This window comes from Lepidothrix coronata, unplaced genomic scaffold (genome assembly GCF_001604755.1).
Source record: "Lepidothrix coronata isolate B3197 unplaced genomic scaffold, Lepidothrix_coronata-1.0 Scaffold144, whole genome shotgun sequence".
In the NCBI taxonomy this organism is placed as follows: Eukaryota; Metazoa; Chordata; class Aves; order Passeriformes; family Pipridae; genus Lepidothrix; species Lepidothrix coronata.
In genome coordinates, this window is record NW_016690324.1 from 544,691 (window position 1) to 569,080 (window position 24,390).

At 52.6% G+C, this 24,390-nt stretch overlaps 1 protein-coding gene across 3 annotated transcripts in view; it reads left to right on the forward strand.

The window, feature by feature from the left end:
• The window catches only part of FLT4 (fms related tyrosine kinase 4), a 57,811-nt gene that overhangs the window by 4,445 nt on the left and 28,976 nt on the right, over nt 1-24,390 (forward strand). For all 3 annotated transcript variants that reach the window (XM_017827998.1, XM_017827999.1, XM_017827997.1), the window contains exons 2-3: nt 16,911-17,007; nt 23,097-23,368. In XM_017827998.1, the coding sequence (XP_017683487.1) occupies nt 16,911-17,007; nt 23,097-23,368 (369 nt within the window). The remainder of the gene's footprint in view (nt 1-16,910; nt 17,008-23,096; nt 23,369-24,390) is intronic.

Genomic DNA, 24,390 nt, shown 5'->3' on the forward strand with positions numbered 1-24,390 from the left:
TTGCTCCATCTCTGGGTGCAAGTTCAGCAGAAGGAGAGTGAAAACCTGGCCCCGTGGCAGCCGGTGCAGAAACTCCCACTAAGTTTTATAAGCTGAGGATATTAAGTGGGGAGTCTCGGAGTCTCTCCTGGAGTCGTTTCCCTGCTGAGGTAGCAGAAACAGGTTTCAGCCAGCGATTTGTATTTCACTTTACAAATTCTCCCACGTGCGAGTTGTTTTTCTTGCTGTGTTTCTGCCCCCTCCTTCCAGGGCGAGGATCCTTCATGCAGGCTTTGCGGCCAAGCCTGGAGGTGCCATGGAACAGACATCATGTGCTAATGAGAGAGGATTGGTTTAGGGGGTCAGTAAAAGACTGTAAACTGGGAAAACAGAGAGAATGGGATGGTGGGGAAAGGCAAGAGATACTCTGAGCAAGTGTTGTGGTCTCCCCTTATCTAAGCATGTAATAACCAGGCCCCTGCTCCTCCTCCCCTACAGTGAAAAGCAGTGAGGAGCCCAGGGCTGTCCCCAGGAAGGAACATGAGAAAGGGATGAGTGGATTGCAGACATCCTGGTCCCTGTTACTGATGGGCAGAGCCTTGGTGTGAGCAGAGAGAAAGAGGAGATGAGATTTTACCTGTCTACAGCAGCCAGGCCAGAGCTGCTTAAAGCTCCTGGGAGAGCCTGGAAAATCCCAGCTCTGTTTCAGAGGGATAAGCAAGAGAATAAGCTCAACTCCACTCCTGGTCTCAGTGCACGCAAAGAGGGAAGTGGTCGAGTAGATCACTGATGCTTTGGGGACCTGCTGCCACCATGCAAGGTGTAGCTGCCTATCCAAGTGCAGGTCTGGAGGGGTTAAGCCTTCTCCTGGCCGTGGCTCCAGCTGGATGGGCAAACACCAGCTGGTGCACCTGGTCTACCCACCTCGGTCTGTGGTGCTGGTGACACAGCACCCAGGCACTGTCACACCACGGCCACACTGCCCTGCACAGCGAGGCCGCTTGCCTGGCAGACTCCAGGGATCAGGGCATCCCCCAGGGAAGGGTTAAGCGAAGAGGAGCAGTGCCGATGCCAGGCTGGGTGTCCAGGTTCTCCCTTGGTGGAGGTCAGTGGTGGTTCATGGGAAAGGAAAAATTGGCAGCTGGGCCGGATGTCCCTGCATTTCCCCTCTTCCTGCAGCCGCCTGAACGATGTTCCTTATTTAGCTTTCCTGACGGACAGGAGGAATCTGATGGCGGAAACTGTCACTGCCTGATAACAGCTCAGGGACCCCTTTATGATGGGCGGCATGGCAGGGAACAGGGCAGTGCTCCCCTCTCCAGGAGGGGACAGCCAGGGCTGCCCTTTCCACCGGGTTCCTGGGGGCGGCTGCGGGCAGGGCGGGAAGGGCACTCGCAGCCTCTCCCTTTGTGCTGCTTTGTGTACAAACCCCCTCAGTGCTGTTTAATTGGCTTTTTTTCCCTTTCTTTTTGGTGAGGCATCTGAACTGATGGGAAGGGCCGGGGATGGAGAGAGGGGAGGCATGGAGCAAAGCCACCCTGCCAAGGTCTGAGACCAGGTGAGACTTTGTACTCACTGGCAATGAGGATGTGAAGGGCAGCCAGGGCTGGGATGTTTCAGCAGGAGCTGGGAGTGATGACCAGTGCCAAGAGTTGAGCACACACATCAGTCCTGGGAGCAGCTCCCGTACAAGAACCTTCTGCTCAAGCAGATAAACACTGCAAAGGAGATGTTCCTGCATATTTTATTGTCTCCGGCTTTCTCTCTATGGAAGTTGGCATCTTGTTAGCGTCTGAGCCTTTCTCTCGTATGTGCCCATGGTGACCAGCCTCAAAACCACAAAAGGTCCTGAAATACAGCTTGTATGTCACCGTATCCATTGATTTTTATCTTGCATCTGTGGAGGCCACCAGGCTGCTCCCATACCAAAACCAGCATTGTTTCCATGGCAATTAATGTATTTTAAAAGGATGGAATGTACAGTGAGGCTGTATTTTTTCAAGAGCAAGCCTTAAGCAAAGCAGCCCTTTTCACTGGACAGGGCATTGGACTCTGTAGAATGTCCAGGTTGGCATTGCTGTGCTCTGCGTTGGGAAACAGGACATGGTGAGCTGGCTCAGCTGGGCTGGGAGGCACAGGGCTCCCTCAGACCTGTGCAAAGGCAACACAGTCTTGCACCCTGAGATCACCAGTCCTCTGCTGCTCAGAGCTCTGTTCCCTGGGGTGATTAGAGCTGCACACTCTGAAGTGCATCTCTGATGATTTTGGCTTTAGCTGAGCAATTTTAAAAATCTCACTGCAAGATGTAAGACCTCGGTAGGAACTTGCAGGGGTTATTTGGTGCTTTCTAAGCAATCCACTGTATGACCAGGTCACCCACATGAGCATCTGTGAGTTGCAGGACTAAGGTTTAGATCATCCAAATGTGCTGGTGCTGCAGGACCAAATGCTTCTCCCTTCAGCCGAGTTCAATTTCCTTTTGTGTTTGCTTTCTGTCAGCAAGCAGCACAAGGAGGGAGACTGGTGTGAAGGGAATTGCTGTATCAGTCCCTGTGTATTCAGATACTGCTCTATCTGTGTCACAGGTGTGTGCAAGGCTGGTGGCCATGGGAAGGAAGCAGGAGCTCCTGTGCCAAACCTCAGTGCATGTTTCAGATGGCTATGCTTGGGGATGAGGTACCCATGGGAGATGACAGGGCTTTTCATCCCCCTGGCTATTCTGAGGCAGAAAAAGCAGCAAAATTCATATTGCAAGTTGTTTAAAATCATACGTGTTTCTTATGGTGTCACTTCCTAGTGTGATGCACAGATGCCACCGCAGCGAGATGAGTTAACTTCCTGCTACACCTTCCTGGATAGGAGTCATCTCACCCAGTCCCTCACATAAAAGTTTGGTGTAGAGCCCAAGATACTTGCTCTATGCTCAGCAGGACAGGAGAAAGGCTTTTTTGGAGATGCTCCACCCCATCCTCAAGGAGATGTTGAAGGAATTGCCTTTCGGAAGGTGAAGGCTGAGACTGCCCCCAGCCTGCACGGGTGTCCGCACATCCATGTCGCCATGTCCCTCTGCCAAGTTGAATTTAACCCCACAAGCCCCCTTTTCCTCACTGGCCACCCCGGCTCCCTCCACCTCAGCAGCTCACAGCTGCGTGAGGGGACAGGCACTGTCTGGCCGAGGGTAAAACAGAAAAGCAGCATTGACCAAAACAACTGACGGCCCCAGCCTCGGGAGATGTGGCCAGGAGGAGGCCGGGAGGTAGTGGGATCATGTGGAGTGAGCAGTAGACAAAGGAAGGAAGTTTTTATTACTGGGCCAAATCCTGAGGTCCTTCAGCTGTATTTAGGCCAATGTCTCAATGACTTCAGTGGAGACTGGTCTGAGTAAAGAGAGAAGGAAGGGCTTCAGGATCTGGCCCCTGAGTGATTGTGTCACGTGGGAAGTTTGTACAGAATTTGCAAGCTCATGATGGCTTTGCTGAGTGGCTGATGGTAACCAGCCACCATGGCAGCCAGGCCTCCCCCCTGGGTCACCCCTTCCTCTCTGGGGTCCTTCCCCACCCTGCAGTGGGTTCACCATTTTGGCTGCTGTCTGGGCTTGTCAGGGCTTGTCAGACCCTGCAGGGCACAGCCAGGTGCCCTGAATTGGGCAGTGGCTCCACAGGTTTGTGAAGGTCTATCTGCACCTTCATGAGACCCATGGAGGTGTTTGGGTTCCTCCATCATCTTTCTGAGTTACAGAGGCACATGAGCTCTCCATGCAACAGGGAAATCTGTAAAAGATTTACTGGTTTCATTTATTCCCCAAGAAAGCACAAGGCTGTGTAGGAGAGCCTGGAAACCTCTCCATTGGTTTCCCTGTGTGTGAAAGGTCATGTGTTGGCTGGGGACAGTGTGTACATGTATGCACAGACACGCACGAGTGTGCTACAGTGAGGTTTGGCTTCAGGCTTGACTCTCCATCCAAGACTTGTTTTCCCCATTTCTGAAATACTGGCATCCACTGAGATGGATGGAAGATGTAGTGACCCAAAAAAATAAATACTGACGATAGTGCAGGTCAAGTCAGTAGTTTCCATGAACGACAGTAAATCTTGACATTTACTGAGCTAAGAAGGTTGGGCACGAGTTGTGGTTTATGCTCAGATTTGGAAGCTGCCAGCTCAGAGTGATGGCAGCGAGTAAAATCACACCCAGCAGAGGTGACGGCATCCAGCGCCCGCAGGAATCCATCGCTCACACTGTGGGTTGTCCCAGCCAGAGCAGAGTCCCCAGGGAGGTGTAATTGGGTCTAAGTGCCCATCATCCCTTCACCACACTGCAGGCCCTGGCCCTCGGGAAGCAAAGGGCAGAGGTTTAATGGCATGTCCCGAAAGAATGGCAGCCAGTTGTACAGTGGGATGCTCCCACTGGAGATGCAGACATCCACTCCAAGGAAATCCCCGCACTGCTGGGCAAGTGGTGCATGATCCTTGTGCTGGGATGAAGCAGGGGGGAAGCAAGCACCTTGCCTCCAAATGGAGTTACTCAGCAATGCCTTGTAAAGTGATTTAGCTAGTGGAGTGTGTGTCTGGGCCTGATGGCTCCTCATTGGGTTTGTTGGCTCTTGCCAAACTGTCAGAATTGATGGGTCCTGGGCTGTAAGTGCTGGCTCTGGCAGCACTGCCAGTGCTGGGATGGGATCAGGGCATATCCTGGTCCTCATCTCCCCTCTGTGCTGTGGCATCCCAGTGTACAATGGAAGGGGAGCTGCCTGTTCTGGGCAGGCAGGCAGGCTCAGACTCAGTATGTGTCCCCTTGGGTGACAGAGTTGAAGTGGGATTTTCACCACCATGTTTGGTTACTTCTGTGCTACAGGGACCAACAGAGCACTGTTAGTGCTACACTGGGGTAGCTTGGCCTCCCCAGTTTGAACACATGGTGATGGAATTTGATGTTCCTCAAAGCCCCTGTGTTGTAGGGAGTCAAGAGCCTTTCCAATGAAATGGGTCGCACCAGGATTGCACCCAGCCCAAGATGTGATCCCTGATTCCAAGGTGCCTGCATTGCCCCTCCACAGTGCTCAGCATTTCACAGTATTTATGGCCGCTCCTCACCCTTGGCTGCTTAGACAAATAAAGCCTGGTGCAGCCTGAGGCAGTTAATCCCTGGCTTTCCAGCCTCCCAGCAATAACAAGGCCTGGGTGGCATTTCAAAGAATGCACTGGGGGAGAGGGGAGTGCCTGGATCTATTTTTTATACGGCGGGGGAAATCCAAGCCTGCCTTCATTGAAGATAAGCGGCGTTGGCCGGGCTGAGCTCCGGCTCAGAGGTTGTAGTGGTGATGGAAGGCAGGAGACTCCGCACAGCGTTGGCCCCACGGTAACCTTTGCCAAAAGAAAAACACTCCTAATACAATAGTGGATTTAAAAAAAAAAAAAAGAAAAATAAACAGGGCCCCACATGAACTTAGGAAACTTGTTCTGGCATGAAGAGAGATGTGCATGGTGAAATGACCTGAGTGGCACCTGGAAGGACTCTGGTCTCTGGACCCACACTGTTGAGAGTAGGAAAGGGCCAGTATCTGTCCTCAACCCCTTGGTCCAGTGTGGTGCCAAAATGGCCCCACTGCCAAATGGTTTCTCCTGCCTCTGTGGTCCAAGCCAACGTGCCTTCCCTTCATTCACGCCTTGGATTCCCATGGGGCTGGAAAGGCCATCCCCAGCCTCGCCCCACGGCTCTGAGCACCAAGTACCTCATGGGGACCAAATAGGGACAGCCGAGGAAGTGTCGTGTTGTTTCTTTAGCAGCGTTTCCCTGTGAGCACTTGTGCTCCTTGGGTGGAAGTCATTAGCATGTGTAAACGCTTCCTTCCCGCCGCGTCCGCTTGCGTGCTCTTCCCACTGCGCTGCGTGGCAAGGGAAGCACCTTTGAACGGGAAAAAACAGTCAGCTCTGAGTACTAACAAGAGTAACTGGGTGTTTATGAAACTTGGTCACCCTGTTGTAAGCTATTTTTAAAAAGCAGCAGAAGAGGGTTTAGCTGACTGGCCTTCAAACAGCGTCGGAGTCCAACACTGCCATTTAGGCTGGGCGTTTCGTTGTAGGAATTGTGCTATGATATACAAAGTGTGACATTTCCAACTCAGCCTTTCTTGGAAGGGAATTAAATTAGTTTCATAGATGCACAAGGGGTGTTATGTGGAGGTGGAGAGAGAAATCTGTGCAGATGTTAAACAGCCAGCTAATCTCAAGTGACGCGAATGCCCCGATACACTTTGGCTCTTGGAGATGATGATTATCATCTCCTGCTGCAGCAGGTCCTGGCTTGTGGTCACAGCTCTGTGCCAAGAGAAACTGAGAGCGTGTGCATCTGTAACTTCCCATCAATGCCCTGGACAGCCCCATGGGGTCAGATTTCTTCCCACTGCCCCGAGTCTCTCCACCTTTAAGTCTCTTTGCCCAGCAGGGAGCAGATGGGATCACTGACCTGGGGGTGAAGAACAGAGCCCTGTGTGGGGGAGAAATTTGCTGTGCTCTTTGGAGCCCATCTCTCTTGGGGATTCTTCAGAGAACAGAGTAAGATTTTTATCAACCACATCAGGGAAGGCTCTGGGTTTGGGCAGCTCTGGCTGCTTTCAAGGATGGCAGAAAGCCAAGCTGTGCGGTGTTTTCCAGGAGGATTGAAATTTCTTATCTCCTACGTGCTGTAGGTGCATTTACTCCGGGGATTCCACCTCCTGTCCTGCTCGTGCAGACGCCAGGAGGGCTCTTAGATCTGCAGTGAACACTCAGAACTCCTCCGTCAGCCCTCTTTGCTTGTGCACGTCTGACCTCGTACCTGAGCCTTCCTTCCTCTGCCGCTACCTCTGATGACTAATTCTCCTTTGAAGAGTGTGTGCCTGTGATCTTCCTGCCTCCCCTCGTGCCCACCCCTCAGAGGGGTCGTGCTGACACTGTGTGTGCACGTGCAGGTGTGCATGTGAGAAGCCGGAGGAGGGCTCGTGCTCCCCAGGCAGCAGCTCTCTCTGTGCCCATGACCACTCTTCCCTTTGCTTTATTATTACTATTATTATGATTAGATTATACTTGGTGCTTGAAACCCCTGCTTTGATAATCAGGAAGTTTAAATTCCTCCTGCATTTCAATTGTGCTTCCTACTTTCTGGACCCATCCAAGTCTAATGTGGCTTTTTCATGTTGCATTGACTCTGGGACAAATTAACTTTCTTTGTTCCCTGTTATCTTTAACTAGAAGGCATAAGGATTTCTCCTTTCTTGCACAAGTATATGTTTTTCCAAGTGAAAGCAGCCCAGTTTCTGTGACTCAGGCAGGGATGGAGGTAAAAGGAAGCTGCAAGATGGGCTTGCAGGGAGCCTGGAGCAGATGGGGAGTTGAATCCAGGTTTGCCAAGGCCAAGTAATCATCTAATTGCAAAACTATTTTTTCCCCACTTACCCTGTTCATCCATCAGCTTCTCTTGCACTCTGCATCTGGAGAACAACTTGAGGGTGGGTTGTGTTGCAGAGAACAGGCACTGCCAGCTCCAGGGCAGCTGTTTTGTTTGAGGGCTCTGAGTTGATTTTAGTTCACAGCTAACTAGTAGCAAACATCTGGATGCAGACTCCAGGGACATGAAGATGGAGGAGCAGGTCTTTTCCACTTGGTACAGTGCCTTCCAGCCCAGCTGCATGGCTTGCAGACCCCTGAAAAAGCCCAGCACAGTCAGCCTGGCAGAGCAGGCTGGGCAGGAGGCAGGCAGGGTCCCCAGGCTTTGCTCATATAGGGGAAACCTGCCCTGAGTGGGGTACAGGGGTTTCTTCAGTGTCCTGCTCAGCCTGTCCATAAGCCAACAGTCTTGGGAAGAGTTAAACTTCAAAGGCCAGCAATTAAGCCCACACACATCAAGGAAAAAGAAAACCTGTGACTTGCTTTTTTCCTTCCAAATGCTGCTGCCCTTTTCTCTCTGCGCTCAGTGCCGACCCTCAGGCTCCATCTGACTTCCCGGTCAGCTGCCTCTGCCTCCTCATCTCCCAGCGAGAGTCGGATGCTGAGGCCTCACATAGCTCAAACTCCATCTTCCTCCAGCAGCACACCCTCAGTTTGCTTCGACAGGAGTTCACCTGAGCCTCTGGGAATGGCTCATGACGGAGCCATAGTTGATGGTGTTGAATCTGAGCATCTCCTCTCTGCTGTTTCTCAGGCTTTTCCCTTCCTCTGTGTCCAGGCAGCAAAGTCTGGTTGCTGTGGGTGGAAGCCCCTGCCCAGGCCCTGGAACTGGTCCTGGCTCTGCCTGGGCTGTCATCAGCCTCAATGTGGGCATCTGGGACTCCAGAAAAAGGGACAGACAATGCCCTATTGTGGGCAGGGGGATCCTGCCCTAACGTACCCACTGTATTGTGGCAATGAGTGATTTAGAGACTCCTGGACATGGATGTCTCCCTTGGATCACTGTGTGTAAGAACTGATTGTGACTTGCCTTCTGGGACCTTATCTCTCTTTTGGAATCTCTGGGGAGGTATCCCACAGTGGCAAAATCCACAGTTTAGCTGAGTTGCATGAAAAGGTAGTTTGTGTCATCTACCCTGTAACTCCATCAGGTATGGCATGAGAAGCAGTGGATAGAAATTTCCTTTGTTGCTGATGGGCTGATGTTTCTTCTCAGTGGCCAAATGGGTTTGTACCCACTGCTGCCAGAGGTACCTCAGCCCAGTAAAGCTACCGGGATTACACCTGGATAGTCACAGGCTGGAATTAGCCTCTGAATCCTGCAATGGTCATGCAACTCCTGAGCAAACCCAAATAGGTGAACTGGAGGAAGCATCAGTACAAGCCTTTCCCAAGCCACTTGCCCAGGGATCCCAGGCCCCCAGGGCCCATAGGGGGGTGTCCTTGGCCCATCCTGGCCATCCATTTGTGCTGACAATGCCTGTGTGCCAGGTGCTGGACTTGGACCAACACTCGATTCACACAAGCTGTGGACCATCCTTTGCATCCCCTCAGGTTAAGATGTAATGAACAGTGCTAATTGCTGTTATCAGTCCCCTAAAGCCATTTGATCCCTCTGCTCTCTCTACACCCCGTTAATCACATCCTGCGGGGCAGAGAATGTGAGCAGGGCAAGATTTTGAAAGAAGTAAATTAAAAGAGGAAGAGAAGCAACCTGACAGTCCTTAAGATGTGGGAGGATAATTTTAATTGAGTTTTGCAAGGGTTTAGCCATGCAGTTAATAGGGGCCACTGGAAAAGGGCTGGCTATGTATGCTAAGCAGGATGGCTCTCCCTGGGCTCCTGCAAAGCCGTGGCAGTTGGGCAGGTTTGGGGATTTCTGCCCCTTAGGGAGTGAATCCTGTGGACAGAATAGGTCCTGTTCCTGTCTGAAGGCTCTGGACTCCCCCTCCCCTCCCTGCGCATCCCGCTGAGCTGGAGCTGCCCTCTGAAATGTCAGGGAGAGGAAGCAATCCTTGGCTTGTTAGTTTCTACAAGGAAATAAAACACACAGATGGCTCGAGCATCCTCTATCTCAAAGGCAGGAAAAGGATTCTCCGGGCAGGAGCAGGCAGCCAACAAACTCGGAGCGATTCAGGGAATGGAGGACCAAACAAAGCGGCGTCTGGCCAGCCCTACCCCTATAGCAGAAAGGGTGGGCTGGCGGCCACCGAGGGGAAACCAGCTCTCTGATGTGCCGAGCATCCCTCCCCGGAGCGAGGGCAGCAAACAGCCGCTCCCCTGGGGCCCGGGGAGGCTGCTGACAGCAGAGATCCTGGAGGAGGTCTGCAGGGTGGCCCCGGCTGACCCGCTGCCCCAGGCCGGACATGTGGCTACCTGACACAGGCTAACTTTGGCTCGGGACGGAGCCTCTCGGGGAGGATGGAGTAGGGAGCGAGCGCAGGAGGGGGGGTGGGTGGGTAGGGAGAGGAAAGACGGCAGGAGACAGAAATGCAAACATGGCCTGACAGCCGTGGGGCAGGGGGAGGGGAGGAGGAAAAAGCAGGGTAAACCTGGCAGGATGGAGCAGGAAACCAGGCTGGAGCGAGCAGGGCGATGGTGAGATAGTGCTTCCTGCCGAGGGAGAAAGGCAGACAGATAAACACTCCCAGACAGGCGCTCGCTGACCCCTCCTTGGGATGCTCTGCGATGACGTAGTGGCAGGTCCCTGGAACAGAGCAGAGTCTTAAAAACAGGTGAGAGCATGGTCAGGCATTGGGTGTAGCCGTGCTCTGTTGCCCAGGGCAGCTGACTTGGGAAATACCCTGTTATAAATCCCTGCCTGGAGGCACCTAGGGACCAGGAATGAAGAATACAAGGGTAACTTTGCTACTCAGGACAGCCTGTCTCTCTTGAAAGTGGCTCCCACTTTTGAACCTCTGTTTCTGTCCCCTGATGAACTCCCAGCTTGAAAGTCAAAAAGCTGAAGGAGCTCAGAGAGCTTGTGACGTTCTCTGCCTCATTCCCCATCAGTGCAGGTGGCTGGGTCTCCCCTGGTTGCAGGTGCTGAGCTGGAGGAAAGCCCTCTTTCTTCACTCCCCAAATGCTCTGTCTGTTTGGACACATGTCCTTTCTCCTCACCTGGCGTTGCTGCAGACCCAGGGTGCTTGGGGCATCTCTGAATCTGGTGCCAAGAAGAAAAGCATTCCCACCAGCTCAGGTGGTGCTCTGGTGGCCTCTTTCTCAGCCCTCATGTTGGTCTCTGCTCAGGGGGCTCCTGCCTCTACACACCAACTTGTCCACAAGTGTTTTGGGGAAAAAATAATGTCTCATTATACTTTTGGTGTTGGACAGGAAGGATCAGAGCCCCAATAATGATGGTCACCTCTGTGTTTGTGTTGACTGAGTTTCTACAATTATTTTTCCCTTGTGTCCCTTGAAAAAGGACAGCTTGTCCTAGTTGAAGCAAAGGAACAGCTGATGCTTTGGGAATGTCCTCACAAAATGGTGAGGACACAAATCCACCACACTTTGATTTAGTGTTGTTTCAGGGCTTTGAGGTCCATGGATGAAAATGTCTAGACCAAAGGAGCATTGCCTTGCCGTTGGCATTGCCCATCGTGCTGTCCCAGGCCCAAGTGAGCTCCTGGTGTGTGGGTTCAGTTGTGTGGCTGCTGGGGCACAACACCAGGTACAGTGGGGCTGATCCTGCACTGATGGACACAGCCCCTCTCTTTAACCCCTTCTGGGGCAGGTCTGAAGCAATGGTCAACCCTGGACTGCAGAACAGAGAACATCTTTCATGAACCCATAAAAGAAGGGCCCTGCTTCTTTTGACCTTGTGCATATGCGTAGTTTGGGGGGGACTTTCAGTTTTCTATTGTTATCATTTTTCATTTGTTCATTGCTTACACCTCAGCCTGTTTCCATCTCCGTTTTCCTCCCAGCCTCACTGTGGGTATGGGTGGCTCTCACCCTGCCCTCACAGTCCTTGGGCACAGGCTGCTCCATTTTGGTATCAAGTCCCACCACGATTTGGGGTTCACTCTGCCCACTGTGAAGCTGGAGAGAAGACACCTGGTGCTTCATCCCTATGTCGGCTGGAGCCTGACGTTTATTTCTCAGCCTTGTGCCATATCTCACCTTGTGTGAAACAAGCCTTCCTCCCTGCTGGCAAGCACCATGAGAAGGAAGAGGAGGAGCTGACAGCCCTATGTTCAGATTTCTCCTGCTGCTGTGCCAACTGCCTGCTCCTTGCGTGACGTGACACTCATGCTTTGCTACTCCCATCCACAGCTGGACGCTTGCCCCGTGCATGACAAGGAGTTGCTCCATGGGGGAACTTCAGCCCTGTAGGTGGGAAGTTGGCCCAGCTTTGCCTCCGGCACGTGGACTTCCCACATGCCTGGGGGCAGCCACAGATCCTCCAGCACCAGGGCAGTGAGTTATATCAACACAGGGCAGGTGGGAAAGAGTAACTGGGGCAGAGGGGGAAGATGGCACTTGCAGTGCTGGGGTTAGTTCCCATGGGGCACATAAAATTTCACCAACAAATGCTGCCAATTTGGACAGGTCCAGCCAGGAAGGCTGGAGGAGAGGACTGGAGTAAGAGCAGAGCAAGAGTTCTCCTCCCTCTACCCCAGTACCAGCTACTGCTGCTCTTTTGCATCAGAAAGGGTTGTTCAGTCCCTGTTGGTCAGCAAGGTACCAGAATTTTACTGTTAACTGTCCAGGAGCAGGGCTTTGCTCACACGATAACTGGTGCAAACAAATCTCCCTTTTTTAGAAAATGTCCAAATCTGATCTTCCTGCCTTGCTTTGTTGGATAGATGCTCATTGACTAGGAATTTTTGCCTGAAAACAGCAAAGTAGAGATGGGGCAGTAGCAGGGTTAGGGAAACTTTGCTGGGGAAAAAGATGGTCTTTTTTTCCCTTCCAGCCTATCTTTTGCCCCAGTACAGCACTGAGTGGGCAGTGTGTGTTGGGCTGGGTGCAGGGAGACAAGCAGGACCACACAGCCTCACCTGGAGCAGCTTTGCGCGTGTTATCTTGCAGCTCTGGTCACAGAACCCCAAAGCAGTAAGTTTGGTGGCAGGAGAGTGAGCTGTGCTGGTTAGATGGGGATATGCGGCGGCTGTGGCCAGAGAGATCCAGCCCAGCACCGGGGAAGGAAGTCAGCGAGAAGGACAGAGTGTGAACAAAATCCCTCTCCGGAAAGGCGCCCTGTTAATCAGTCAGCGGGGCCGACTCAGCAGAGAGGGAGGGAAGGGGAAGCAGAGAGGGGCTGAGGTGGTGTGGGGGGGCTCAGAGGGAGGATCCGGTGCAGGGCTTCCTGTGAGTGGAAGCAGACGGAGAGCAGGAGCTGTGTTGTGCCACACTGTACCATGCTATACCTGCACCTTCTCTCACACCCAGCCTTTGACCTGTTCCCAAAGCCATCGCTCACCGCAGCGGTGCCGGCTCTGGCTCAGATGTTTTTCTGCAGGGATTCAGTGTCTGCAGCTGTCGCAAGGGAAAACCAAGTCCCATGCAAGGCTTTCCCACAACATGCCCAGGGGTGGAGAGATGAGGTCTGGAGCCTGCAAGATGCCCTGGGGTGGGTGGGTAGCACTTTTGAGGGTGAGCGTGGCTTCCCCACTGGGCAGGGAGAGCCCTGGATGCAGGATGCAGTGGGCAGCCCTGCCGCCATGCTGAGAGCAGCAGTGTTGGAAGTGCAGACAGAGCCAGAGGGGCCTGAAAATGATGGAGCTGCCAGCGATAAGGAGAAGGCCCTCAGTGCAGCCTGGCCCCTTTTAGAGCCGTGTGCTGCAAGATCAAGGCTACAAAAACCGCTGGGAAATGTGCTTCTCTGGAAAAAGACAAGGTGTGAGTGGCTGTGGGATCCTGCTTCCTCTCCCCGCATCCCATCAATCCCCCCTCTGTTTATTTTAATATCCTGCTGCCAGCTTGCTTGGAAACCATCTTGAAAAAACAAAGCTTGCCGGGGCTGCCGCATGCCTTTTTAATTACATTAATGCTCTCCCCGTGCAAGGGCGCAGTTGGGTGTGCGGGAGAGAGCGGGATCTGCTCTGAGGGCCGAGGAGATAAAACATGGCTGAGGTTGGAGGTGGGGAAGGAGGGACTGAGAGAAGAGGAGACACTCCATGCTCTGGAGACATCTCCCTCACACCCTGGGATTTGCCAGAGACACAAACCATCTGTGTGTCGGTTAGCAGAGATTTAATGGCCAAACCCAGCACCAAGTTCAGCGCAGGAGAGAGTCATGGCAGGGCACGTGCTCCCCCAGGGAGGGAAAGGGCAAGGGCAGCAATGGGGTGGATCCATCTGTAAAGCACAAAGAGTGATAGAGAATATGGTGGGAGAAAAGCTGATGGCTTTGAAGATGCTTTTGCAGGCTGGGAATAGCTCCGTGTATCCTTTTGCCTGTCCTGAATGGCACGGGTGACTCTGGGTATTGGCATACCAAGATGCCAGCCTTAGTGTGAGGCATTGGGGTGAGTAGTGGATCCCCAGCATGAGCCAGTGCCTGATGTAGGGTGTCCCCAAAGTTTTCCCGGCAATCCGGGGGCGGTGAGGAGGCTGGACGGCCGTGAGTGCTGGCCCAGCACTGGCTGCCAGCAGCGGGAGCGTCCCCAGCCCCGCGCCGCGGTGCTTTCGGAGCAAGCAGTGGTTCCTTTTCCTGTTGTACTCACGGAGGGCCGTGGACAGGATGCATCTGCAGGAATCCCACAGCCTCAACCTGCACAGATCGTACTTTTCCTTTCTTCCCCTCCACCCCCCGGCGTTGTTTGCTAACAGGTCACCAGGCGGCACATGAAGGGAGGCAGGGGGTTATTCCTGCCGCCGTCCTGCTCCCCCCAAGGCCCAGCAGCGGGGCACAGCATCGGCCGAGAGGCTCCTGCGACCTTGGACCACTTAGTGGTTCAAGCAAGGGGACCACTCCAGTTTTGAGACTTAATTTGGCACCTGTCACAGCCATCCCTGGAGGTGGCCATGCCAGGGGTTTGGGGATTACCTTTCTGCTCTCTGCTCCAGAGCACGGGCATGAGGATGAGAGCGTCTGCTGTCCCCAGCCGGCTCCATGCAAGCCATTATCTTCTGCATTTTGGGTTGAGCACCGTGGGGGTGCCAGGCACCCCTGGATGCTCCCTGGGGCAATGGGCTGGGAGGCTGTGGCCATCTGGATAGTGGTGTTTGCATTGGGATAACCGTGTCCGGCATTAATAGGAAATGCAGCTTAGTGGACAGATTCCCTTCCCCACCCCCTTTTTTTAATAAACCTTGTTACATTTTGAAGGGATTTTACAAAAAATGTGGTCCTTTATTTTCACAGCCCGGGGGCACATTTTTGTGTGTGATGTCTGACGTCCCCTCTGCAGGGAAAGGGGGAGGTTGGAGGCGCGAGGTGGGGTGTCCTCCGTGGGCACTGAGAAGCACAGGGTCCCAAAGACCACGGTGATGCCAACCCGATCCATGTGTTGAGAGACAAATGATGGCTGTTGTTGTTGTTGTTGAGAGAGACATGTCTGTAGGACAGGCCATGGGCAGCAGGACACACACACGGGCAGAGGTGGGCCAGGGCAGCCCCTGGGCTGACTCCACCTCATGTGGGCAAGGGAAGAGGAGGCAGGAATGATGGGGGGAGATGGCCAGCACCCCGCCGTTGCCATGGGGGCAGCCACGGGGACACCACCTCAGAGCCGCGCGCAGGCGGGAAGGAAGTGGAGAACAATCAGAGAGAACAAGGCCGGCAGCCCTGGCCTGGCAGTGCCGGTGGTGCGGCTCAGCACGTCCCTCCACTGCCATGTCCCCCTCAGCAGCCTCTCCTTGGTGGTGGTGGGCCCTGGGCAACCCGGCTTCTCCACCAGCCTGGCTCCTCATGACTCCACAGACGCCTGTGTCAGAGAGGCTGGTGGCCATTTGATGTCTCCTGGGGCAAGTTTCCCCATAGAGAAGCATTCCTAGAATCACTGAATCATTAAGATTGGAAAAGACTTCTATGACCATCAAGTCCAGCTGTTAACCCAGCACCACCGTGTTCACCACTAGACCGTGTCCCCAAGTGCCACATCCACATGTCTTTTGAACACTTCCAGGCATGGTGACTCCACCACTTCCATGGGCAGTCTGTTCCAATGCCTGAGCACCCTTTCAGTGTAGAAACTTTTCCTAATATCCAGTCTAAACCTCCCCTGGCACACCTTGAGGCCATTTCCTCCTGTCCTAAGGCACATGTGGCTCTACCACAGCACTTCTGAGACCTGAGGTCCTCAGGTCACAGTTTTGGAGGAGGGGTGTCACACAGGGCTCCTTCTATTTGTGAAACCTGTGGAAACTCTATGTCCTTGAGACCTCTCTGTCCTTGCCAGATCTCTCTGATACCTAGGTTTGAATGTTACAAGGGAAGGAAACAGACATGCACAGAACATTGTAGCAAAAAGCCTCACGTTTTTGTAGAAAGTCAAGTTAGCAACATATTTTTGCATTCTTTTCTTCCTTAGCATTTAGCACTCACCTAAGCCACAGCTTCACATTTCTTAACTCTTTTTCCCCCCCTCTATTTCTGGTTAGTTTGCTTGTTTTTGCAGTCAATGAGACTTTTCTTTTGAATTATCTCACATCTCCAGAAGCTGGAGTTTTAAGATAAAGATCATGAAGTAATGACAGTCAGCAACACTGTGTTAATGAAAAACAACAGTAGTCTCTGAAGGTAACCGGTACTTCGAGATGTTTTGTCCATGAGGAGCTCACTTAGGGTGCATGTCTGGCATGCCGGAGATGCAAGCACACAAAAAGTGGGACTCTCCCTGAAAAAAGGTGGAAGAGGAGCATGATAATGTTTAACTGCCTGTCCTTGAGCCTGGATAATTTCACTCCTGGAATGCCTGTCTGGTGGTGCAGGGAAGGGGGCTGCTGCAATCCCCAGAGGTTTGGTCCTGTTCAGGTGACTGTACGTGAGAGTGTGCCAAAGGAGAAGGGCATTCCATGAATGCCTGCTGACTCCAGAGAGCATCTCTGTGCCAAAGCAAGAGTTTTGCATTTCTTGTATCTGGGCATCCCTGATTTGTCCCCCTGATTACAGAAAGCCACATGTGTATAGAAAAATCTCCTGCCAGACTCCCTCCGGTTAGCAGAGGGGATCATTTCAGAGCCTTAGTCCAAGCAAACTCAATCTCATTCACCTGGTGAGGAACGGGCACACTTGGATTCCCCACTTTCTAGTCTTTCATTCTTTTTCTGGCCCTTGTCTGTGCTAGTCTGTCTATCAGAGCCTAGGGGTTGTCTGGCCCTGGCCCTAGAGCTGCTGCTGAAGAGCTGCTCCCTGGAGCCAGGAGGGCTGCAGACAAACCGCTTGTGTCCTGCTGAGCCAACATTCAATTATGTTGTAGGAACAGACCCTGAGGAGATGTTTCCTTCAAAAGGCTTTGCCCCTCTCTGGGCTCGTGATGCCAGGAGAGCTGCTGCCCACAGCAGTGGGTGCAGGCTAGTCAGTATCTGCATCATCCCCTCTCTCTTTTCCCTCCACAGATCTGGTGAGCAGCTATTCTATGACCCCTCCTACTCTCAGCATCACCGAGGAGGAACACGTCATCAACGCCAAGGACACACTGACCATCACCTGCAGGTAAGGCACGAGCGAGCCTGGCTCTGTCTAGACTGCTTTTACCTGGTGAGTGTTGGAGGACTAGGCAAGGAGAGCCCTCCAGGGACACCTAGGCTGCAGTACACCTGCAGATTAGCATGTCTGCCTAGAAATCTTCCACATTCACCAAGGGTGAACTCATCTAATTAATTCATTGAAAAAGAAGCAGAAGACGTCTCCAAGGAGGCAGTGATAACCTCTGCTGTAGTCCTGCAGGCAGAAGGAAGATAGAGAAACATTTGCATGATCTGATAGCTTTGTTGTAAGCTCTTCAGGGAAACTGGCCTCCCGGATTCTCCTTGTCTTTCTCTGACATTGATTATTCTCATCTCCTCAGGGCTGCTAGGATTGGAGTTCTGGTTTCTAAATCTAGTGGTACGTTTGGGGGACATTGAGAAATACCCATGTGAGAAGGCAAGGCTGCACTTAGTGGTGTCTGTAAGAGGCTTCCAGCTTTTCTAGGAAGCTGGGATTTAATGCTTTGCCTTGTACACATTAGGGTGAGGAAAAGCCCTGGCCAGACCAGGTCAAAACCCTGTGAGAGGACCTGGAGAATCTCAGGTGGTTTTGAGACTGACTCTAAGAAAGTGATGTGCCTGAACTGATTTATCCATGCTGGGACACTTGGCTGTACATGTTTTCAGCACTACCCCCTATCTAGGAAAGTTAAAAAAAAAACCAAACAAGTGGGAGAATTGCCCAAGGTCAATTTTCCTGGAGTTTCCCTTCAGCAGCTGAAAGCAGATCCTTGCTTGGGATCTGAGTGCTGGGCCCAATGGGGCTCTAAATTCAGCGTGGGCCTCAAATGGGTGTTCCTCAGTGTTATATATAACCACAGAGCAATTACTGCAAACACTTGGCTGGCATTGTGTTCATGTCTTGTCACAAACATATTTAACTTTTCCTGGAACAGATGGTATTGCTTTTCCTTTGTGAATCAGTTCATAGCCAAGGCAGAGGGACAGAGGAAAGGTTGTTGATGGCAATACTGAACTGATTTCACCCGGTCTGGGAAGATGAGCAGTTGTGGGCTCATTCTCCCAGTGACCTGAGGAACCACGGTGTGTGTTATAGGAAACATGTGAGTTGGAGGACTGCCTGTGACTGTCCATGGAGGACTGTGGTCAGCCTGCTGGGGGGGCACAGAGGAAAAGGAGGGAATTTGGGGACTCCAGTCCTCTGCCATGGTAGTTCTCTCCACAGGTGGATGTGGGAACTGACATTCTCTGTTAAAACCTTGGAACAGGGGAGATTCAGTGCAGTTGTTCTGAATAAGCTTAGAATCAGGGCAGATCCTTTCTCAGCAGTGGCCCAGGGAGGGACATAGAAAGTGGTTTCAAGACTGTGTTGTCTGGAGATTGAGCCAAGGCTAAAGAACATACTGTAGTTAGAGGTGCGGTAAAAGAAAGTGTCTTCTGCAGTCAAGCATGAACACAGCTTCTTAGCACCATGAAGTGGAAAGCCTTTCTTTTTGGGTATCCCTCCTGGACCTGGATTGCCCTTTCCCTGGGCACTTGTTAGGCATTGGTTAATATGAAGGAAAATCACTGAAGTGGAAAAGAGATGCTCTGATTTCCAGTGCAGAGTGTGCATGGCCTGCTCTTGCAGGGAGCATTGTACAAGCTACAGAGTCACTGCAAGTGGCAACAAGCTCCCTGTTTGCTGCTGCAGACCCAAGGCTCAACTTTCAGGCTCACTAGACAGCATCCATACAGTGCAGTGGCATGGACACAGCTGAGACAAGAAGATCCCTACCCCTGGCTCCCAGTGCTGTGCAGGACTGAACTGCCCAGCCCAAGAACAGCAAGGCCATCTGCAAACAGCATTAAAACCCCTGCAACCCTCTGCCCATGTTGCTCCTTGGCTGCCCCCCACCTCTCCATCCTGGTGTCCCAGATGTGCTCCTTCGGGCTGCGCAGTGTCCTTCACACCATCCAGAGGTAGATAAGTCTCTGTGTCTCCTGCATAGCTCAGAAGGTTCCCCTTTTCCCTCTGAGCTCTCCAGTCCTGTGTTTGTCTGTCTTGAGGAGAGGATTTTGATTGTGGGACATTGTTACTTCATTTGAATGAAAAGTAAATCCTTCCTGGTCTCTGGATCTCTAATTACACCCAGCTGCTTCTCCAACCTCTTCTCTGGACCATGGCCCACCCTGGGAAGACCTGGCTTGGGATAATGGGAACTGAAGGGAAAATCATGCAGACCACCAAGAGAACAGGCAAAGGAGAGGGTGGTGGGGCAGGGTAGGGCAGAAAAAATACAGAATCAAATTCAGGATCCAGGGATTTCCTGCTAAGCATCGTGTTGGAGGTGACTTCAGTTTGACCCTGGTCTTCCCTTGAGAGCAATGTCCTCTGGCTGCTCTTCGAGCTGCCCTTGGAGCCAGGAGTACAGGCCTGCTTGAAGCAGTGCTTCAGCAGAAAGATGAGCTCAAAACTCCCCTGTGAGACTCCCTGGAGACCTTTCGAGCTTCACCCACTGAGTGTGAGAGTCCCGCAGCCAACTGTGCTCTCAGGCTCCCTCACAGCAGCCCGGATCTCAGACATCCACAGCTCTGCAGCCCCCCCCAGCTCCACAGCCCTCCAAGCCTCATCAGTGACCAGAGTCCATGCCAGGCCATGGGATGAACAATGCCTCTGGAGCTGGGCAAGCTTAAGAGACCCAAGGGCACAACACATATGCAAGAAGCCACCAGATGCTGGGGCTCTGCTTTTGCAAATGGCATCACATGCAGTCACGTTCCCTTGTCACCCAGCACAATGCACCCTTGAGAGACCCAGACAGAGCAGGGGACCAGTGCAGGAACATTCCCCAAAATACAGATCATACCAGTGCTGGCTGAGAGCCCCAGCAATGTTTTGATCTAAGCATGTGGCAGAGCCAGGGAAGGGGCTGATGCCCACATAGACAGTGCAGCTTTTATTAGCTTCCATCCTGAGAAGGAAGGAAAGAATACCATGAATCTCTGCATTCAAGCCCTCAGCAGCCTGTGCGGGGGGAAAGCAGAGATCTTGTGCTGTTCCAGCTCATGAATATTGGAGCAGAGCCCACAGGAGCCAGCTGTGCAACAGCAGAAACCTCTGGGGGGTTCAACTGGGTCATGACTGTGCCAGCCCATCCAATCCCATCCTGCAGGTGCTGGGCACTCAGGTGGAGAGCAAACCAAGAAAAAGAAGGGCAAGGTTGTCCTTTGCTGCCCAGTGATCTGTTACCAGAGCTGACTCACAGATGCACAAACCCATCTGTGGCAGAGGAAGTATTTGACCCCAGAGCCCTCTTGGCTCCTGTGGAGGAAATGAGCACTGTGGCAGGGCTGAAGGAGCCTCAGGATAAGGCAATGCCCCACAAGCACTGCTCCAGAGCGGTGTCCAGGGACACACAACACCTGCTGCACTTTCCTACACGTGTGTGACTGCTGTGAACATCCTTTGTGGTGCTGAGGGAGGATCTGGCTTATCCCAGCTAAGCCACAAAGCCACAGCCAGCTTTGCCCATCATACCACACATAGGAGCTTCAAAGAGGATTGAAGAAAAGTGGTGCCAATTGCAACATCTTCCTTGAAGAGCATCTGTCCTGAAAAGATTGAGGAAAACAGCTGTGGAGAAGCCTACAGTGCATCTTTTTCCAGCTGGCATCAGCCGGCTCCATCGCCAAGAGGCACATTATCACTGAGCTGAAAGAAAACAACTTGGGAATAAATCCTTGAAGGTGACAGATAGGAGGGAGGGAACCACCCAAAACTGCTGCTTGGACCTTTCCCCAAATGCAGAGAGTAGATACAGAAATAAATCCATGTGAGCCTGACCTATCCTGATTCCTGCCTTCCTCTGGTCCTCTTAACCCACCGGTGATGCTAACTTGGACTCACAGTAGTGCCCACACCTCCGTGTCCCCACTGAACCTGGCTGAGCAGCACACATGCAAGGAATGCCTGGGTTAGAGCCGCCCACGGGCTGGTTGGCACGTCTGTTTGCACAGGCCCATCCATGTTTGTATAAATATGTGTCACTCGGTGACTGCAAGCCTTGATGGCTAATGAAACAAGTAGATCTGATAACGTGTGAAAATCCCAGTGGGTAAACAAACGGAAAGCGGAAACACTGGAGACTTGTACAATTACCCTCCTCCACATGGAGTCCCAAAAATGCCTGAGCAAATGCAAAGGGCTTTGGGGCTCCTTTGCACAGTGGGGGTCTGAAGCTCTTAGCTCTGGGCTGAGAGCAGTCCCATGGCCTGCACTGGTGCAGTGGGACCATGGGCACAGCAGCAATGGCCATGGCAGAGGCCACTGGGTGTTACTGGTTTAGTGATCAGTTTTACTATTATTTTCCCTGAGCATGCATAGGATGGGAAAAACTCAAAATTCAATTTGTATTTTTATTGAAGTGCTCATGAGACTCTGGTACTTTGGAGAAGCCTGCCCGTGCTTCACAGACACACGCTGCTGGAGCTGCACTTACAGTCCTGCCTCAGGCACTGATGGCATTTTTAGTGAATGCACCAGTTTGAGCTGGGTCAGAGGGGCTGTGAGGTTGTCCCCAAGGGCTCGTCGCTGCCTCCAGAGCCCTTGTACCTGGTACCATGAGGAGAGTACAGCACACTGTCTCCGAACTCATCCGCAGCAAGCTGGAAGAGAGCAAAGTCTGCAGGAAGATAATTTAACAGCTGAAGAAAAACACAAAGGGGCAGGTCTTGTCCCCATGCTTGGACAGAAATCCTGTCCTCATTGCATCTGAGCCACTGTGCCCTCCAATGGCACCTTATCTCTCTTCCTCCTCGCCATCCCTTGCTGTCTGGATCCAGCTATCAGTGACGGTCACGGTCTGGCTGTGCTTTAAAAGCATCTGCCCTCAGAGCTGCCCTGGAAGAGCCCTGGCAGAGGAGCTGCGTGTGCCAGCATGTCTATTCCCAACTTGAATAATAGATGAACCCAGTTTCCCCTCATGGAGCCAACAGTGCTGACAAAAGGCCATTTTTACCCCACAGCTGTCCCTTACGATGGCTTCTTTTTCCCAGTTTTTTTTTTTTTTGCATGTACTTAAGTGACTTCCAGCTATACTGGCAAACTTTCAAGTGGGGACTAGGCCTTCCTCTGAAAGGGACTCTGATTCCACAGAAGGAAACTTCCAGCATGGAATAAAAGCTTGTGTTGTTTGTAGTAAACAAGTGCAGTTATAACAAGCTAGGCTGGCGTGTGTGTGCACATGCGAGCTCTGGAGATCCTCGGCTATATATAAATACACACGTGCACACTCTGTCTGGGGGTTTCTTGTGTTCCTGGACTTTTCTGTCTGTCTTTGGGCTGCTGGTGAACAGGCTCAGTGGTCATGCCCTTAGAGAGGTGTCTGCAGTGTCTCTGCAGAGGTGGGAAGGGGTGGCAGCCCCAGTCCAGCTGTGGTTTTGAGGGGCTGCAGGGTGCTGTAGAGCAAGGGAACCCCCTCCCACAACAGCAGAGAAGGAAACAGCTGGCAGCTGGCCAGAAGGCAGTCAGCTGAGCCTCCCCTGGTTTTCCCTGTGCTGTCTTTTATCCCTGACTCCCCTCCTGCTTTTCTCTTTCTCATTTTCTTTCCAGTCTGCTCTCCTTCCCTCATTCTCCTTCCCACTCCATTCATCACACCATGAGCCCCAGCCAGCAGCTATACTGAGCCAAGGGAAATCATCACATCCATGTGTTTCCCTAATAGCTCTGGACCCTTTTAATAACAAGAGGGAATAGAGAATAAATGGAGCCTTTCCCTCAGGGCCTTGCGTGTTTCCCTGTCCTGGCGTTCGTACCAGTAGGACAGTCTCATGGGACAGAGGGGCCTGCTTGTGAGTGGGCTGATACCTTACAGCTTAGCATGGCCAGAGAGGTGGCCTGGGGAAGAAGAGAAGCCTCTGCTTGCCCTGTGATTAGGGAAGCTGCTTGCCATTTCCTCATGCCTGATTTTTCCCCTGGAGGATGGTCATTCCTCCATGCCTCAGCCCAAGAGTGGTGTCTGGCTGGCTGGGCCACGTGGAGGTGAGCGCAGAGTCACCACCACATTCACCACCCTTGACCCAAGGCTAATGCTCCTCTTTGCCCATGTCTAGAGGCCAGCACCCCTTGGAGTGGTCGTGGCCCGGGGGCAAGGTAGACCCCGCTGGGAAGGAGGAGACCGAGTTGGTGGCCTCAGCAGCCCCCAGCAGTGGCCGGGCGATCCGAGAAGAGGACTGTGAGGGGACTGGCACGAAGCCGTACTGCAAAGTCCTGGTGCTGACGGAGACACAGGCGAACGACACGGGTTACTACCGCTGCTACTACAAGTACATTGATGCCAAAATCGAGGGCACCACAGCGGTGGGCACCTACGTGTTTGTAAGAGGTAAGAGCCGTCGGGATGTGCACCTGCAGGCTGGGGGGCTGGGGGCAGCCAGTGCACCATAATATCCGAAAGATTAAAAACCTCAACGTGCCTCCCAGGCTGCTGCAGGCCTGGGGAGGGGGCCAAGGGCTGGTTCCCTGTACTTCCAGGGAACCAATATCCGTCCACGGCGGCGGCAGCGCCTGGGATTCAATTTCGTCCCATCCTGGGGGCATCGCTCCAGCCAGGCTGGAATGCAGGAATTTAAACAGTGAGAGCCTGGTCTCAGAGATGTTTCACCACTAAAAAAAGCACAGGAGTTATCTTCTGGGCAGCTGGGGGCACCTCAAGATGCTGGTGGCTATGGATGATAGCATTCCATGAAGCTGAGACTGAGGGAGGGAGAGGATGAGTGGTACAAACACACCATGCATCCTCCTGTTCCCGGGCCTGATGGCTCGAGCCACTCCACAGTGGCAGATCCACTCCTCTCCACACTGGCTCCTCTCCAAACTGTGCAGGGGCTGCCTGCACAGGCAGGATTATGAGATGTATTTTGGAGGAGGAGGGATGTTCACCAGGCTTTGGATTGGAACCCCAGCTCAGCAAGTGTCTGCAGGGCCAATACTCATCCTCTCCATGCCCCAGGGGTTCCCCCTCTGCTGTCTCCCCCCCTGCTCAAAGCAAGATAAATGAGCCCTGTCCCCTGGAAACAGTTGGCTGAGCTATTTCTCTTTCCGCCCCCATTTATTAGTTGGTGCAGTTGTCATGAGCCAGGCAGGTCATGACATATAAGATGCATTTTTCAGAAGTCCCAGGGCAAAGCCAAATTTGCCTCTGCAACTATGCAGAGAAAAATGCAGGGGCAAATCAGAAAAGCTGGACAGCTGCTGGAGAGGAATTGAGGTCTGTTTGGGCAATTGCCTCCTCTCCCCGTGGGCTCTGCTGCCCACCCTAAAACAGGACAGAGCCTCCCTGGATCGCAGGCATCTGTGAGTTGGACAGGAGTATTCAGACCCTCTAGAGTGTTTTAACAGGATAGA